The 17,122-nt window shown below is 34.3% G+C and overlaps 1 protein-coding gene across 1 annotated transcript; it reads left to right on the forward strand.

Annotated features, from left to right (window-relative positions):
- Window positions 1–2,224: 2,224 nt before the first annotated feature.
- LOC137005010 (coiled-coil domain-containing protein 106-like) lies at window positions 2,225–16,827 on the forward strand. Its single transcript, XM_067365758.1, has 5 exons — window positions 2,225–2,348; window positions 3,058–3,219; window positions 12,388–12,403; window positions 15,235–15,530; window positions 16,517–16,827. Exons 1-5 carry the CDS (start codon window positions 2,225–2,227, stop codon window positions 16,825–16,827), a joined length of 909 nt encoding a protein of 302 aa, XP_067221859.1.
- The last annotated feature ends 295 nt before the right edge of the window (window positions 16,828–17,122 follow it).

Consider the following 17,122-nt stretch of genomic DNA (forward strand, 5'->3'; position numbering starts at 1 on the left):
CAACTAACCTTTCGCTTATGTCGGAAGCTGCTTTCATCTATTATGACAAATTCTCTTCTTCCACCCACACGAACTTTATTCCTTGCTCTCAGTCTTTCCATTGAAATAATGCAGACATTCCTTAATTTTTTTGCCATTCTGCTTAGTGTTCTACTGCTTCCAGCAATGCCATCACTGATTAGGTCAATCTGCCTGAGCCTGAGCCCTTGTGAGAACCTGATAAAGAAATAATTACTTAATAGTTCTCAGTTCATCAACAATAGTTGAAGAATTCAGATTCAAAAGCCTCTAAGTGCCATCTGAAATTTTCTTCTAAAATTGAGCATTTTTATCAAGCTTGTATGTTTAGGTTCAGTAATTTCACTTTAATGGCAATTAATAGGTCATTTTCATTGCCATTAAAGTGAAATAACGAACATAAACATACAAGCTTGATAAAAATGCTCATTTTAGAAGAAAATTTCAGATGGCACTTAGAGGCTTTTGCATCTGAAGTCTTCAGTTATATTTACGGCATCAGGCATTCACATAAAGCAGAGACAGACAGAGAGACAGACAGAGAGACAGAGAGATATATTAGATAGATAGATAGATAGATAGATAGATAGATAGATAGATAGATAGATAGATAGATAGATAGATAGATAGATAGATAGATAGCAATTAATAACAACTATTGTCATGTCTGTGGGTGTGCATTCAATTGGAGAAAATAAGAACACATGAAATAGTACCTGTGAATAAATTTCAACCACTGGAATAGAGAGCACCTCGAATTCTCAAAAATTGACCCTGTTCTGACAGTCCGATTACAGGTTTGTCCAGGATGTCTTGAACTTTTACAATTCCTGTGATGAAAAAGGTCACTGTTTTGTATGTTAATGCATTAAAGAATTCTACAACTCCTAAAGAACACGATAGATAGATAGATAGATAGATAGATAGATAGATAGATAGATAGATAGATAGATAGATAGATAGATAGATAGATAGATAGATAGATAGATAGATAGATAGATCTGCGAATTTCATATCACAGAACCTTTGAAGTGTCAGTTATTTACCATAAGTAGTAGTCATTTTTACTGGTAGATTTTAGCTTCATGTTTCTCTTGCAAAGAAGGCACTTCATCCTCTTCTTCAGGAGTTTTTTCTTCTGCAGCCACTTAATCAACTTTATTGTTTTCTTTTTTGTTTGTCTTCCCTCAACATGGCAAAGTAACTTTCTTGGTAAAGACATGTTATCTTGAAAAAGTAAAAAACAAAAAGACAAAAACACTTATTCCGCCTCATGTTTTTACAGTAATGGACATATTTCTGTAATTTATTTAGTATTATGACTTATTAAGTGTTACCAATCTAATTACAGTCTTAATATAATGCTTAACTTAAAGTGTCGAGAAAAAATAAAACAAGATGGACCCACTTTTTATTAAGTGTTCCCATGATTCAATGATTCAAAAGATAAATGATAATTTTTCACGAGAGCTCATAATGCAATTTAAAAACAACTTACGATCCAGTGGAGTCCGTGTCTGCAGGTGTAAAGTAGATGACTCTTCAGTGTCAATTTTAATTAAGTAAAGCTGGACTAAACACTACTTGTGCACAATCATAATTAGTGCGCTAAATTCTACCCATCCCCCAAAGGTTTCGTTAAAGAAAAAAAAAAAGAAAAGAAAACGTCTGATTGGCCCATTGCATGTAATCAGTCATTCCCATAAGACATTTTACTGGTTGTAAGATTTCAAACAGAGAAATGCAGATCATTATACAAATGTAAATTCCAAGCCAACATTTATATTTGGGCCATATGGATTATATTCAAGTTGCATTCCAAATTGTAAAAGTTACAGAAAGCAAAAATATCAGTATATCAAACTTAAACGACAAGAATATTCATCTGTTAAGGAGGGATAATGATACCTCATTGGTCCTCATCACGTTAAGTCCACCAATAGGCGCGACTCTCAGGAATACGTCACATATTCGCAATTTTCAACTCAGAGCCATTAACGGTCAGTTGTTTCAACTGAAAGGACATACGGCGCGCATTTACCCGAAGTCATCCGCGTTGTCTGTCGTTAAAGCTTTAAGGTAAGTTGGACTGTAAACAATAAAGAGAAAGCAACATAGGCATGCTATTGCAGAATTCAGCTTACACTTTTAGTCATTGTTCATTTAATATAATACTTATCTTTTCCGAAAGAGCCAGCATAAGGCAATGGATGAGGCAAGTTCAGTCGGCACTTCTGCCCCTCCCGAAAATGAACGTCCAAAACGAACAATTAAAAAAAGAGAGATTCCAGATCATTTGATGACCAAATCTAAAAAAGTCAAGACGGAAGGTAAGTAGGCCTACAAGTGTGGTAGTTTACCAATGAGATGTAGGGATTCAAAAAATGCACTGAAATTGTCACTTTAGTTTTTATCCGATTTCTACAGCCTGCCGTAGGGCAACCAGTCCACAGGGATTGTTTTATACGCAATTTTAAATGTTCCCGAAAGTTCCACCGTCACACACATTTTAACTATACCACGTGGGTGAAAGTACTACGATATATGCAGAAAGCATACTTTTTGTGCTCAAAAGGACTTTAAAATACAAAACAGTAACGCTAAGTCTAATTAGGCATAGATCCATTTCCTAAACCAAAAAAAATGGAATAACATTTGAAAAGTTTAAAAAGGCCTACTGCATGCAGTGTAGACTTATTCAGTTTGTGAAAATGATAATATTGAAGACAATTAAAATGTTGTATTTGTTAAATACAGTTTGTTTTGCAACATATATTATTATTTTGTTATTGTCTATTATTTGCAATTGATACTATTTTGTGTTTTTCATAGCGAGATTATTCTTGAATTTTATTCAAATCAGCAGGGTTGTTTCATTATAAAAACATCAATTGAAAAATACAAAAATGTATTTTTCATAGATAATAATATGTGAGATTTCAATCATATTTTGACAGTTTTGACACACACACACACATTTTTCCTAATTTAATGGATCAAAGTTTTAAGCTATTTTCTAATTTTATATTTAATCTGTAGATAGCTCAAAGAAGTTGGCGCCAACTGCTGAACAACTGATCAACAAACACAAAAGGGAGATTGACCTCTTAAAGGAGAGGGTCGAAGGTCAGAACAATGTAATCAAGGAACTGCAATCTGAGCGAGATTTTCTGAGGCAGCAGGTTGCATCTCTTACAGCAGGTGAGTTATGATGAGTAATATGCATGGTGATGAATGAGACATATAATGCAATGATGTAAATAAGATTTTAATTTTTAGATTCATTGCTTATAATAGGACTTTCAGTGTGAGTGAGCTCAGTCAGTTGCACCATAAATGGAAGTGTTCTTTTCACAATTAGAAGAAAAGCTTGTTCACATGTACTGCAAAGTTTCAGGAGTGACAAATGCATAAATACTGAATTATTCACTTAGCGACTCCTGTAGTAACTATGCTTAACAGTGATAACTGCTAGTTAGCAACGGACCGGACAAGCCTATGTCAAAATAAGTGTTGTAGTGTAAATACAGAGCAACACACCTGCAACAGTTACCTTAAACAAGAATAAGAAAAAAGGTCTGTTGGCTGAATATGTTTTTCATGTGTCCTTTATAAAGCAATGTTTAAAAAATAGGTGATTTTTTTTACTGAAACTAAAAATATTTAAAGGTATCTAATACGACTGCATGATTAATCGTATTTTAATTGCGATAACGATATCTGCTTCTCTCAAATGATAAAAAATAATCGTCACGATATTGGCCCGCTCGTTATTTATCCTGAAAACGTGTTTTTTCTTTGGGATACAATCCCGCGTAAAAACCCATAATATTATTTAATACAGCTGTTAATTTTTTTTTATTATTATTGTAAATTTGTAAATGATTTAATTTGATTGGTAACAGCCCTTAGTGTCTTATTCCAATTAAATGTATTGATCAAATTTAAAATGAAAGATGAATCATACATTGTAGGGGGGGTGGGGGTCACAAATATGCAGATTTAAATATGTCAAAGCTGCAATATTCTGAAAGGATATTGCTTCAGAAATTGTACATTTATATTTACACCACAAAAAAACAACCGGACAAGCAACCCTTTTACTCGTACAAGTGAATGACAAGGCTTAATGTCGAGCCCTGTATGTAGTCTTAATTGGCGATGTTTCAGTCATCATTTCATGTTGTCTGACAACAAAACGGTGCGCGTGCAACAGCGCATGCGCAAGCAGGAAAGAAGGCTTATTTACTAAGCCTGTCAACAGGACGTTTAACACAGGCACACGCTGAAAACGGACACAAAGAGGAAAACAGACGCGCCCGCAGAGAAAATACTGCACCAGCACAAGCTCACTGTTCACGAAATATAGGAAGAATAATATAAATATTAAAGTGGGGTTGATATGAATGTATCTCTGAATGGAACTGTCTTCAGAAAAGTTTTGATGGCTTTTCCTCTTATCTCCAGCGCAGCGCTGCTGAGTGTATAGTGGTAAGCATGGAAACGCTATATCACTGCTGTTCCATAAGCGCCACCTACTGTCAGAGAGTGAATTTGCATTTCATTCAGTTCGTCATATTAATTTCACAAAGTTAAGTCAGACCATGCTGTTTTTGCTGTTAATCTTGAAATTATACAATAATTTAAATGAAAAACAACTGATCATGCTCATGTTCATAACATCTTTGTTGGGATTGTGATAAAAACGCAGTGTTTGCCTCTAATATCAAAGAGCTTAACATATTTTTTGAACAAATAAACAACAAAAACATTTGCATTAAAAAAATCTGCAACCAGTATCAGAATCGGCCAATTTGCTTCTATTGGTCATGACAAATCAAAATAGTTGTATCGCTAATAATAATTTAAAAGAAATTAAATAAAGGATTATTTAAAAAATAATAATAGTTTTTTGTTCCCGCTGTTTGTTTATATGGTTAATATTAATGCAGCTATCAGAGCACTAAGGTTAAATATTAGTATAAACATATTTATACTAGGGATAGTTCACACAAAATTATCATATTTGTTTCCAAACCTATAAAATGTGGTGGTGGAGAGATGCAAAAAACTGTTGAGAAACCGTAGGTGAGTCAGGTTTGAATACAGGCCTTCTCTCGAGATTATTGGGTAGATCATTTCATTTAATTTTATTTATATACATTCTAAATGTTACAATTAAACTTTGCTAATAAAACTATTTAAAGCACTGTGTGGGTAGAGGTCATTTTAATTTACAGGTTGTAAACTTAAACTAGAACATCAAGTTAATATGGTCCTTTGTGTTAAGTATTTCAAAGTATTCCAAAGTATTTAGATTAAATACCGTGTCGCCGCGTCATGGTGTGCACCGTATAGTTTCCTGCTTTTTTGTCCTTTGCCAATCACACCTATGAACCTGAGAGCATGAGACGATTGAATGAGAGGAGGCGCGTGCATCTCAACTCTCTGTCAGAGAGGAGAGCAAGAACGCGCAGCTGGTATCGGTGTATCGATACTGCAGAAAGGAGTATTGGTATCCAATACATATCGAAATATAGATATTTTTGACAGCACTAGGATGTGTACACGGCTTTTTGAAAATGGCGGGTTATGGTGTTTCCCATCAGCTTACACATACGTCACTGGTAGCTCCTTTTGTGCTGGTTAGACCTTTTACAACGTAATATGCTCTCACACCTCTTAAACACACAGAATAATGCAAGTGAATATTTTTCCTTGTAATCACGCCTTTGAACGATTACAAAATCGTGGCATCCGTAATTGCAATCGCGATTAGAAATTCGATTAATTGTGCAGCCCTAGTATTAAGTGAATGTTATCAGTTAGGAAAGAAATAGGATGCGTTTTAGTAGGTTCCTTGGCCGTGCAATTGTTCTTAAAAGAACAGTATCCTAATACAGTAAACCTGCTGCTGTCTATCAAACAACAAAAAATAAAGAGAAATTCACTCACTGCTCTTGACTGAATAACTTTTGTAGCTTTATTATGAATTACTGTATATTTAATTAATGTGAAGATTCTGCAGTGTTTTAGATTTACATTTGATTGTTCAGTTTCTGTATTGTTTCTTACTTGAATGTTATTTCACATAAGAATTTGTCCTGTTGTATTTGTCCTATTGTTTGTAGTTCTTATTTTTAATAACAAAGATAGATTAATATAACAAAAATAACTAATCGTCCACCCTTAGTTTCAGGTGTTTCCTTGAAATTTTTTTTTTTTTAAGCCTTAATTAGATTTAATTAGATCATAAAAATATCTATTATCTGTTTATTTTAGCATTATCATTACATATATAAATAATAATAATAAAAAAAGCTAATTTCTTTAGGGAAAATAAAAATAAATAGCATTTCTCTAGGGAAATGTTATTTCGAAACGTTATAAGAAATATCGTTATCGCAATACTCAACAACAATATCGCATATTTTCCCAGTGTCATGTAGCCCTAATACCGGAGTAAAATAATAGTGCTAAAATGGTTATAATAGTTATTTTATAATAAATCCAAAAGCAAAATATGGAAAGAACTGTATTAAGGATTACAAATGGCAAATGAGCTAATGATTGGTCCTCTGCTACCATCTACTGTTTGTAGTTGTAATTTCATGTCATTTTTATTTTAAAAGTGTTTGTTTTCCACCAGGTGTCGAAATTTTCATTACAGTGAATTTCACTGCACAACTGTAGAGTAAAAAAATGTCATGTTTGATATGTGCGTGTATATATATATATATATATATTTTATATATATATATATATATATTAGGGCTGGACGATTAATCAAAACCAAAATTCAGAACCTCTAACCGACGTAAATTTCCCATGTCGCTTCACAATTAATAGAGAGATGGTATGACTAATTCATACGCAATCGCTCTCATTATGTAGGCTACTGGTACTGTGCTATCTTTATCTGATTTACAACGAGCAGAAATCTGTAAGAAATGCTACGAACCATCGATAAAATAACTGCTGATAGTGAGCTGTTATGTCAGATCACTCTTTCAATAGGAAAAAATATCCAACCTTTAATAGTCAATCATATTTACAGTACAAACCTTGTCAGTGAAGTATGAGGGTAAAAAAAAACCAAACAAAATAATCGTTCGTTAATCGTAATCGAGGCAAAATGTTTAGTTAATCTAGATTTTGATTTTAGGCCATAATCGTCCAGCCCCCCCCCAAAAAAATAAAATATATATATATATATATATATACAGCTCTGGAAAAAATTGAGAGACCACTCCAAGTTCAGAAATCAATGTCTTAATTTTTTCCAGAGCTGTGTATATATATATATATATATATATATATATATATATATATATATATATATATATATATATATATATATATATATATATATGGGTCAAAGACGAAAAGGGGGTTTCAGGCATCAAAAAAATAAAAGTGTAAAAGAGCTTTAAATTTAGTCTTTTTCACATACATTAGAATATGTCCTGTTTAACTTTATATTTTTCTGAGCAAAAAATAATTACTACCATACATTTTACTGTGATTTTACAGAAGACACCCACTAAAATGTCATTCAGTGTAACAATATTTTTATGCAAAAAAATATGATCAGACATTTTTAGAAAAACTATTATTTGATGACATATTACAGGACTCTATTTAAAGATCACAGTGCAGACCCCAAATACTAATTATTTGTCATTTTAAAGCATTATACTTCGCCAATATCCTTTAAACCATTAGGTTTTACCCATTTGTCAGCAAGAAGTTTTTGTAAGGAAGTGAAAATCAATTAAAATCAAATAAAATTTTGTAGGATCACATATTATTTTACATATTTTAATAAGTACAGCTCAGAATAAGTATATTGTTTCATTTCTACATAAATATATCTGTTACACCGAATGACCATGGTTTGTTACGCTGAATGACATTTTTGACAAAAATGAAGAAAATAGTGTCATTGTTTCCATATTGCAATGTTTTGAATATTATTCTGTATCATTTAATTCCTAAACAAATCACAGAAGCAGATGCTGAAATGAATAATCATTTTATTCCACAATGCATATCATATTCGTAAAAATTAACTGAACTGGTGGTAATACTGTATAATCAATATCTCTCATTTCATTGAGAACTTGGAACTTGAAGGACAAACACACACAAAAGTATAGATTCCATGTAATTATTGACATAAAATTACTGACATAGATCTATATAAACTGTGTTATTCATTAAAAATACTTGTTTGGCAACATAAATGACATGTTATCAGGATTGGTATTATGGGCGGAGAATCCCCTCAGTGGCCTCTCTTAAAGGATTAGTCCACTTTTAAATAAACTTTTCCTGATAATTTACTCACCCCCATGTCATCCAAGATGTTCATGTCTTTCTTTCTTCAGTCGAAAAGAAATTAAAGTTTTTGATGAAAACATTCCAGGATTTTTCTCCTTATAGTGGACTTCAATGGGCACCAAACAGTTGAAGGTCATAATTAGTTTCACTGCAGCTTCAAATTGTTCTACATGATCCCAGATGAGAAATAAGGGTCTTATCTAGTGAAGCCATCGCTCATTTTCTGAAAAAAATTGAAAATTTTCTTCTTCTTCTCTATTTGAATTCCAGCAGTGTAGACACTGCTAAGTGTATTACTGCCCTCCACAGGTCAAAGTTTGAACTAATTGTTATATACTATTGAACTAGCATATTGCATATAAAAATTAGTTCAAACTTTGACCTGTGGAGGGCAGTAATACACTTAGCAGTGTCTACACTGCCGGAATTCTAATAGAGGAGAAGAAGAGAGCTAGTTCAAGATGAGCATTTCTGGTTAAAACTTATATAATTTTCAATTTTTTTCAGAAAATGAGTGATGGTTTCTCTAGATAAGACCCTTATTTCTCGTCTGGGACCGTGTTGAACAATTTGAAGCTGCAGTGAAAATAATTTTGACCTTCAACAGTTTGGTGCCCATTGAAGTCCACTATAAGGAGAAAAATCCTGAAATGTTTTCATCAAAAACCTTAATTTCTTTTCGACTGAAGAAAGAAAGACATGAACATCTTGGATGACATAGGGGTGAGTAAATTATCAGGAAAAGTTTATTTAAAAGTGAACTAATCTTTTAACTTGTGGTATAGGTAGGGTGGAGTCTCTATCTAAAAACAGCAGTAAACTATTATTCTTTAGGGCTAGGCGTTAACACAAATTTCACGATTTGATTCAATTTCAAATCAATTTGATATTGATTAACATCAGCTGAAAACAGCATAGACTGAAAGATCGATTCTTGGGATTTACAAATCAGTATTGTTTCTTCAAAATTAGAATGGATTAAAATCGAGAAATCTATCTTTTTAAACCCAGCTCTATTATTTTGACATTGCACTCCTCAATACCTTTCTCGTCTCCTTGCTAAAAGCGCTGCCCTAGCTACTGGGTCTGCATTAACTTTCTGCCGGTGCCTAGAAACTCTCTCTTTGTTTGTGGGCATCTAAAAGAAATTGGTACCAAAAAGACAAAAATGCATTAAAACATTAATATTTATAAAGTTTGATATTTTTTTTTGTGCTAAACATCCTTCATTTATCTGAAATATAAATAAAATGCTAAAAATGTTATCTAAACAGTGACACTGTCATTCAGTGTAATGGATGACACTGTGGTGTAACAGACAATTTGCATTACACCGAATGACAAAACATTACCCTGAATGACGAAACTTCTACTTAAGCTAATATTGCTAGCTAACAACTAGCCACCTATATCAAACAGTGAACTTGACCAGAAAGGTTAATCATCATTATTCACAACATCTACTTATTTTTCAAAAAATCTAACAATAAAAGTGTTTTTTGGCATTTCACTGAATGACATTCGTTTTTGTAACTCAAGATACCACACTATGAAAAGGTGAAATTATCAAATATTTAAGAGCAATAAACTAACTTTGTTAAATCACCACACGGTCTTCAGGGGGCCTTTTGATGAAGTCACAGACTGCTTGATGACTATTGGTTGTTTATTTAATTTCAAAATGGCTTCCTGATCCCGTTACACTGAATGACCTCTGACAAACTGCATATTCGGGACAAAAGTCCCCTAGTTATTTCAATATTTAACGAAAAAAATAACACATAGTCCTATTAATATAATACAGCCAACACTTATGTGAACATGCCAAGGAAGGAAATATTTTTTTTAACATGGTATTTTATACGTTTATTTAAAAATGTATTAGTAAAATCATAGTCCGGACCATTACGCTGAATGACAATTTTACACTTTGGAGCATTATTTAACTCATATTTTGTCATTGTATTTTCACAAAAGTTATTTGAAACATGAAAGTAGACATTTTACTTGCATTTAATATGTTTTTTTTGTATGTAAAATCACTTTTGCAAATTGTATTTGATGCGGACACCAAAATGGTGACGTCTCGTCTTTGACCCATATATATTAGTGGTGGGCCGTTAACGGCGTTAACGTGCTGCGTTAACGCGAGACTCTTATCGGGCGATTAAAAAAATATCGCCGTTAATCTATTCTCAAAGTTGGGTTGGGAGCTGGGTCTATTCTACGCAAGCTATGATGACTTTCACCTTGATATTTTAGCGCGGATGTATACCTAGCCGAACTGACCCTTCTCAAAGACCCGCCCCCCTTAGTTACTGTTGCTTTGGTCGACTGGTGCTGTCAGGCCCGTCACGTCACACAGTGATAAATGCACCACGGAGCAGAGGACACTGACAAGACAAAGCAGGTAACTTATGATATTTAACAAAGTCCCAGCCTTAAAACTGTGTAGTTTTTTAAGAAATTCAAACAATAAAACCCGTTTTCTTTAATGTGTCGTGACCATGGTCGTGACAGATTGCTGTAGCGCCTCAGCTCAAGAGGCTCGTAAACCGACCATCTCTTACTACGAGTCCATTTATAGCATCAAATAAACATGAATGAACATGAGAATCAGTGTTGTTTCAAACGCGGAAAGATGTCAATATACAAAATATAATATACAAAAGTTTAACGTTAATCTTCTAACTCCTATCTGCTTTGTCGGACAAAATGGTGGATTACTTTTAGTCATTTGCTGCGTCCCAATTCGTCTACTTATACTACGCCCTAAAATATGTACTCTTTCTGAGAACAAAAAGTACTTACTTTTGAGTGTGTAGCAAAAGAGTAGACCAGCTTTGGGACATACAGTACTATCACGTCATACAGTTGCGTCTTTTCTCTCTGTCGCATCCAGTCACCGTAAACTGGCCTGTCAATCATCTTACATCCTCCACATTTCATTTAGCTAATTTCCTACCGTATCGGAGAGAAATATAGCACGTCGATCTGCAGTCGCGAGTCTTTCATGTGGAGAACTCTCCTCATATTAATGCATAATGATGCATTTAAAACTTAATGGCCAATCAGATCTTTATAAAAGTCCACATTGGTATTTGCAGATGAAAAATAACACGTATAACATTAAATAAATATTTTCTATCAGTTTGAACTGATTATTAGTCACTCAAACAGCCTCTCAGCCTCTATCGTGCATATTCACCATGTTTTGTAGTTTTTAACACTTTTTACTCGTGTTTGTAGTTCTGAACTGAATCCTCGTCCAACGCGCAATGGGTTGTGGGCAATATTAGCCTTTATAGTGTGCACGGATCCACACTTCGAAAATCTACCGGAAATAGTAGACCATCCGGGGACTTTTGGCATACTCTTTTCAACATACTATGCTTTGGGACACACTTATTTTAATCTCACATACTATTTAGGATGGATATGGACATTGGGACGCAGGGACAATTTGGGTATCTCACATATTCTGAATGTCTTCGGCAGAATTCAAATGAGCCATTTTAATCTAGATTAATCTAGATTAAAAAAATTAATCTATGCCCACCTCTAATATATATATTATTGTTTATTGTCCAAACATCCCAAATGTGTGCCGATGACAAATGGCCCTCAGAGGGTTATATCCGTTTCACACTGGATGCGCAAACAGAGCAGGAGCAGCATGTGTCTGTTGTGCTTTCACACTGGCAGTGCAGCTTATCCGAGGCTTTGTATACTGCATATACAAACTAGTATCGTCCATTATGCCACCTATTTTCAGCTGTTCTCCTTTGACCACTGTCTGTACTGTGCTTTGATTTATGATGGGCAGCATACTCTGCTGTGGTGCAACAGTGTTCCCCTCCTACTGTCCATAACATACTGTATACATGTAGTTTACATGATAAAAGTAATCTTAAAGTAAAATATTCCTCTAGTTTTAAACATTTGAACAGGCCTTTGAAGTTTGGGCAAAAACTCCTGGCATTGATGAGTTTTTTCGTTTTTCTTTTTCTTTTTTTCCCCCCACAGTGCTGAATGTCATATGGTGATATGGTGTCATATGGTAACAGAGAACACCTCACTTATAATTTATTTGATTTTATAGTTAAATTTATTATATTTCATGTTAACTCAGGTCTGTTTTGAACAAGCGACACTGCTGCTTCTGCTCTGCTCCTGCTACATGCTGCCACGCCGCCTCTGTGTGCAGTGTACCTGATAAAATGGGCACTGAAAAAAAATGCACTGCTTATGCAGTATGAAACCGGCCTTAAAGGGGATGTGTTATCTTTGTCACCTTTTCACCTCTAATGAGTTTGCATCTGTGAATGACACTGTTTTCTTGGTTTGAATTAAAACTATTTCCAGTATCAATGCTAACATTTAATTTTTAAATACAGCCATCAATCTTTAAAAGCAACACAATCATGAAATTGTCAATGTGTACTAGTTACTATAACATATTGGAGAAGGATGTTCTTCTTATTTCAAAACAGGCTGATATACTGGTAACACTTTATTTTAGGGTCTTTTAAGTAGGTGCTTATTATCATGCATATTATTAGAGTAATGGCTATTTATTAGTACTTATTAAGCACATATTAATGCCTTGTTCTGCATGACCTTAATCTACATCTCTTAATCCTACCCAGAGCCGGCCCGTTATATAGGCAGTATAGGCAAATGCTAAGGGCGCAATCTCGCTAGGGGCGCCAAAGAGGCCAGATGCGGGGGCGGATCTACCGGGGTGGCATCTGCCACCCTAAGAAAAAGCTTTGCCACCCCAAAATTTTCACAGAATAAAATAAGCAGTGTTTCAAGTACTGCTTTTCAGGAGCGGCACTTCAATATGATGACTAAAAAAATTGCGTAAAGCAAAGTAATGGCAAGAAAGCACGTCTTTCAGTAAACTGTGCATGATGGTTGCACGCAGCGCGCCCAGTGTGATTCATTAACAAATGACTCTCATGAACCGATTCTTTGAGAGTCAAAAACACAGCGCAACCAAGTTCACTTACGATTTTTTTCCATATTTGTATGTGCATCGGAAATTACTGCTTCCTGGCTAACTCAGAAGTCCTGTGAGAAATGTAGTCCCATCCGAATATGTCTGAGATTAATTTTTTGGCGAGCTGATTCAGCGACCGCCCGCTCCACTTTCATCATGGATAAAGGTATTTTTGCCATCCGACGAACCAATAACATGAAATCAATACGGAGATCCTGATGATCCGATCACAGAAACTAATAGCAGAGTTGGGGTAAGAATCTAAACGTATTTTAGCTTTTCTCGATTGCTAACACATTATAAGTGATTCAGTTGGTCCAGTTTCCCAAACCATTCGTTCAGTTCTCAAAACAAAGACACATTTCTCCAAATGTTTAACAATGACAATATTAGGTAGCAAAACTGATGACACACCAGTCAAAATCTGAGAGAGAGCTGAAAGAATAATTTACAGGGGTTTTAAACAGTACCATGTAGGCTACTTTAGATGAGGGAAATTTCACGTTGTACACCCTCAGTGTTGTGATTGTCAACTTTCTTTGTAACCATTTGTTATATGTGTACTGTATTTTTTGCAGCGCTGAGAAATGATTGCCTAGGGATATAGCCTAATCTTGTGTCAGAAGACCAATACACTGCTATAGTTCTGTATACTGTAATGAAATTTAGCCAAATGTGCAGAGGATGCTGAATTTACTTTTACTGCAATTGACAGTATACTGTATTGTGGTGCATACCAAGTTCATACTTATTTTTCTCATGCTTTTCATCTACTGCAAGATCAATTTATAATAGTAAAATGAAAAGGAATTTTAGTGTTCACTGGGCAGTGCAGTAGTCTGTGTATTTGTTATGTTTTGTGTGTCATCTGATGTCAAAGTTTGATTTTGTCAGACAAGAATAAGTTTTTGACTAGAACATTTTATTTTGACCTGGACGTTTGAGGTTTGTGCAAGTTGGTGTATAGTTTTGATATTGTATTTTGCTGTGAGAAAATGTTGAATTGTTTCATGAATTGTGCATTAGCAATCAAGAAAAACAATAGAGACTGAAAAGTTTGAAGGACAAATTTATGTTGGCTTGTCATAAACCCAACTTCAAGTCTTGTTTAAAAAATGTAAGAACTTTGGTCAGTTATAGTCCAGAATATATGTTGTGGATGATTGCTAAAGTGTTGCTAGGAGATTCTGGGTGGTTGCTAGGCTCTTGCTATGCAGTTGCTGGGGTGTTGCTAGAGTATGTAGTTGATAGGGTGTTCTGAGTGAACACACACAAACATTCCCACCTCTGTTAATAACAGAAACTCAAAAATTGTTCTGTTGCTCTTGCACTAAAATGTGACTTATACCATTGAAGTAGCCTGTGTAATATTGATAAAACTGCTCATCTCCTTTAGTGATACAAGTTCAGACTCATTTAGAAGTTTTTCATATAGTTTATTTACTTGGTACCAAGATGGATATTGAAATTTTGTTATTTATTAATAAATTTATTAAACAATATATAGATACTTTTTGGTAATGCAATGTATGTGAACACAATTGTGTACGTAAGGCTATAAATCGCCAAAAACTATGCATGAGCGCTTGCTTTGGTATTGCCACCCCTCATAGACCTCATGCCACCCCTTTGCCACCCTATAAATAATATTCTAGATTCGCCCCTTTGGATAAATCGCAATATAAGGGGGCGCCAAAAAAAATCTTGCCTAGGGTGCCAAAGAGGCTAGGGCCGGCACTGATCCTACCCAATACCTAAACTTAACAACTACCTTACTAACTATTAATAAGCAGTAAATTATGAGTTTTTGAGGTTAATTAATAATTAATTAAGTTAATAATAGTTTATATGCGTTCCTTATACTAAAGTGTAACCGATATACTTAACCCTAATGAAAGTGATAGCAATATTTTCCATCGCTTGTGGTTAATTGTATTTGTTGGTATCTGTGCTTTTTGTCTCTCAGCTAAACCAAAAGAGGAGAAACCCAGAAAAGGAGAACCAATCACTGTGGAAGACAGTGACTCTTCCACTGATGATACAACCCTGTCCACTTCTTCCACCACTTCATCTTCCACACCGTCCTCCTCTAAAAAAAAAAAAGATATAAAGAAGATGAAGAAAAGATACAAGAGTAAATTGTCCTCGAAGAGTATGCGGCGCAGTAAGTTACAGCAGCAACAGTATTATTATGTTACACATGTATTGCTTGGTACTGAAGTCATCAAATGTATCAGATGAGCCCTACCCCTTTAACCCAGTGGAATTCCACTTTAACAATACGAGAACATGCCTAGAAAGGGCTGTTAAATAAATTAAAGTTAATACAAACTGGAGGAGGTTTGACAGTGGATTTATGTGAAAGACTTGTGAGAATTCAGACAACAAATAGAGCATTTGATTGTCAACACATGGAAGACAAAATTGTAATAAAATTAATGAAATTTATTAACAATACACATACAGGAGTAAATACTACAACTAAAGATTCTGATAAATAATATTTAGTCTTTGTTGCTTCTTTTTATTTTTATATTCTCATTTTTATGGTAGGGTGATTTTTGGTGATTAGGGTCAAATTGTAGTAAAATGGGAAGACGTCTTACAGTGAGAGATACAGCAGGCAGCTGTATTGGCAGTCTATCCGATGTTGCTGGGTATTTGTTTATTTTAATTGACCAAAGTTCAATCATAAAGTGGCACATTTTACAGTGATCCTCCACATTTGTTTTTGAGGAGCTCCATATTTGTAGAGGGGCATAAACTGGGCCTAGGAATACAATCTCAAGCACTGTTCACGTACGGCATGTTGGCATAGAGGTTCCCCATTTGGATAATTGGAAAATAATTCAAAAATGTAGTTCAATTAGTTTTCTCTGATTCAAAAATCAAGCCAAAATACAATTAATTACTTATAATAATAATGATTATACTTTTGGGCTTCCCATAGAGCTTTCATGCTGCTTTTGAAAAACTTTTAGAAATTTGAAACAATAAATATTTAGTAAGAATATTTTCTGCATACCATTAAATAATAAAACATTCAATACTCATTATCCCTTTTTCTCTGTTCTCTTTCTGTTTATCTAACAATCTACCTTCCATAATCTATCTTTTAATTTATCATATTCTTCTTTTTTCTTTTTGCAGTTAGTACAGCAAAAGACGCAGTTCAGCGTTACACTTCAATCCTGAAGACTTTCAAGAAATTTGGTGTTATGTCTAAGGCATTCGATAAACACAGAGTTGACAGAAATACGGTGGTTTCAACTGCAGCAATTGGAGAAGTGGCAATTGCTGCCCCTGACCTGTTTAAAGATCTAACTGACAGTGCACCACGAAAGGAAACTGTGCTAAACTTTGCAAAACGTTGCCAGGCTGTTATCGAGGGGGACCTAAAAGAAAAGATAGAAGGAATGAAAGCAGAGGGGGAACTTCTCCCCATTGGGAGGGCCAAGTGAAAAAAACAAAGTTTGATGTAGGTCTTCAAGACTTTTTTCTTTTTCATTCAAATTTCTCTTTTCTTTTTTTTTTTCTTTTTTGCTACAGGGATTATTTGTTAAGTGCACTTAATTTTCTTCCATAGTGCATATGTATCTCTGCATTTGCAGCATTTTCTTTGTTTTGTTTTGTTTTAATTTCTATTCAAAACATTTTAAACTTCCACTTGTTCCATCCAGTATTTATATTAACAGCACTATGTGTTCTGTATTTCCAAGGAGCTCCATGTTTGTAGATTTCCTTTACATTTCTGTT

Source organism: Chanodichthys erythropterus, chromosome 3, assembly GCF_024489055.1.
Source record: "Chanodichthys erythropterus isolate Z2021 chromosome 3, ASM2448905v1, whole genome shotgun sequence".
Taxonomy (NCBI): domain Eukaryota; kingdom Metazoa; phylum Chordata; class Actinopteri; order Cypriniformes; family Xenocyprididae; genus Chanodichthys; species Chanodichthys erythropterus.

Coding starts and splice junctions, on each gene's coding strand:
- LOC137005010 (XM_067365758.1), top strand. CDS start 2,225: ATGGATGAGGCAAGTTCAGTCGGCACTTCTGCCCCTCCCGAAAATGAA. Junction 2,349..3,057: donor TAAAAAAGTCAAGACGGAAG/GTAAGTAGGCCT, acceptor TTTAATCTGTAG/ATAGCTCAAAGAAGTTGGCG. Junction 15,531..16,516: donor CTCGAAGAGTATGCGGCGCA/GTAAGTTACAGC, acceptor TTCTTTTTGCAG/TTAGTACAGCAAAAGACGCA.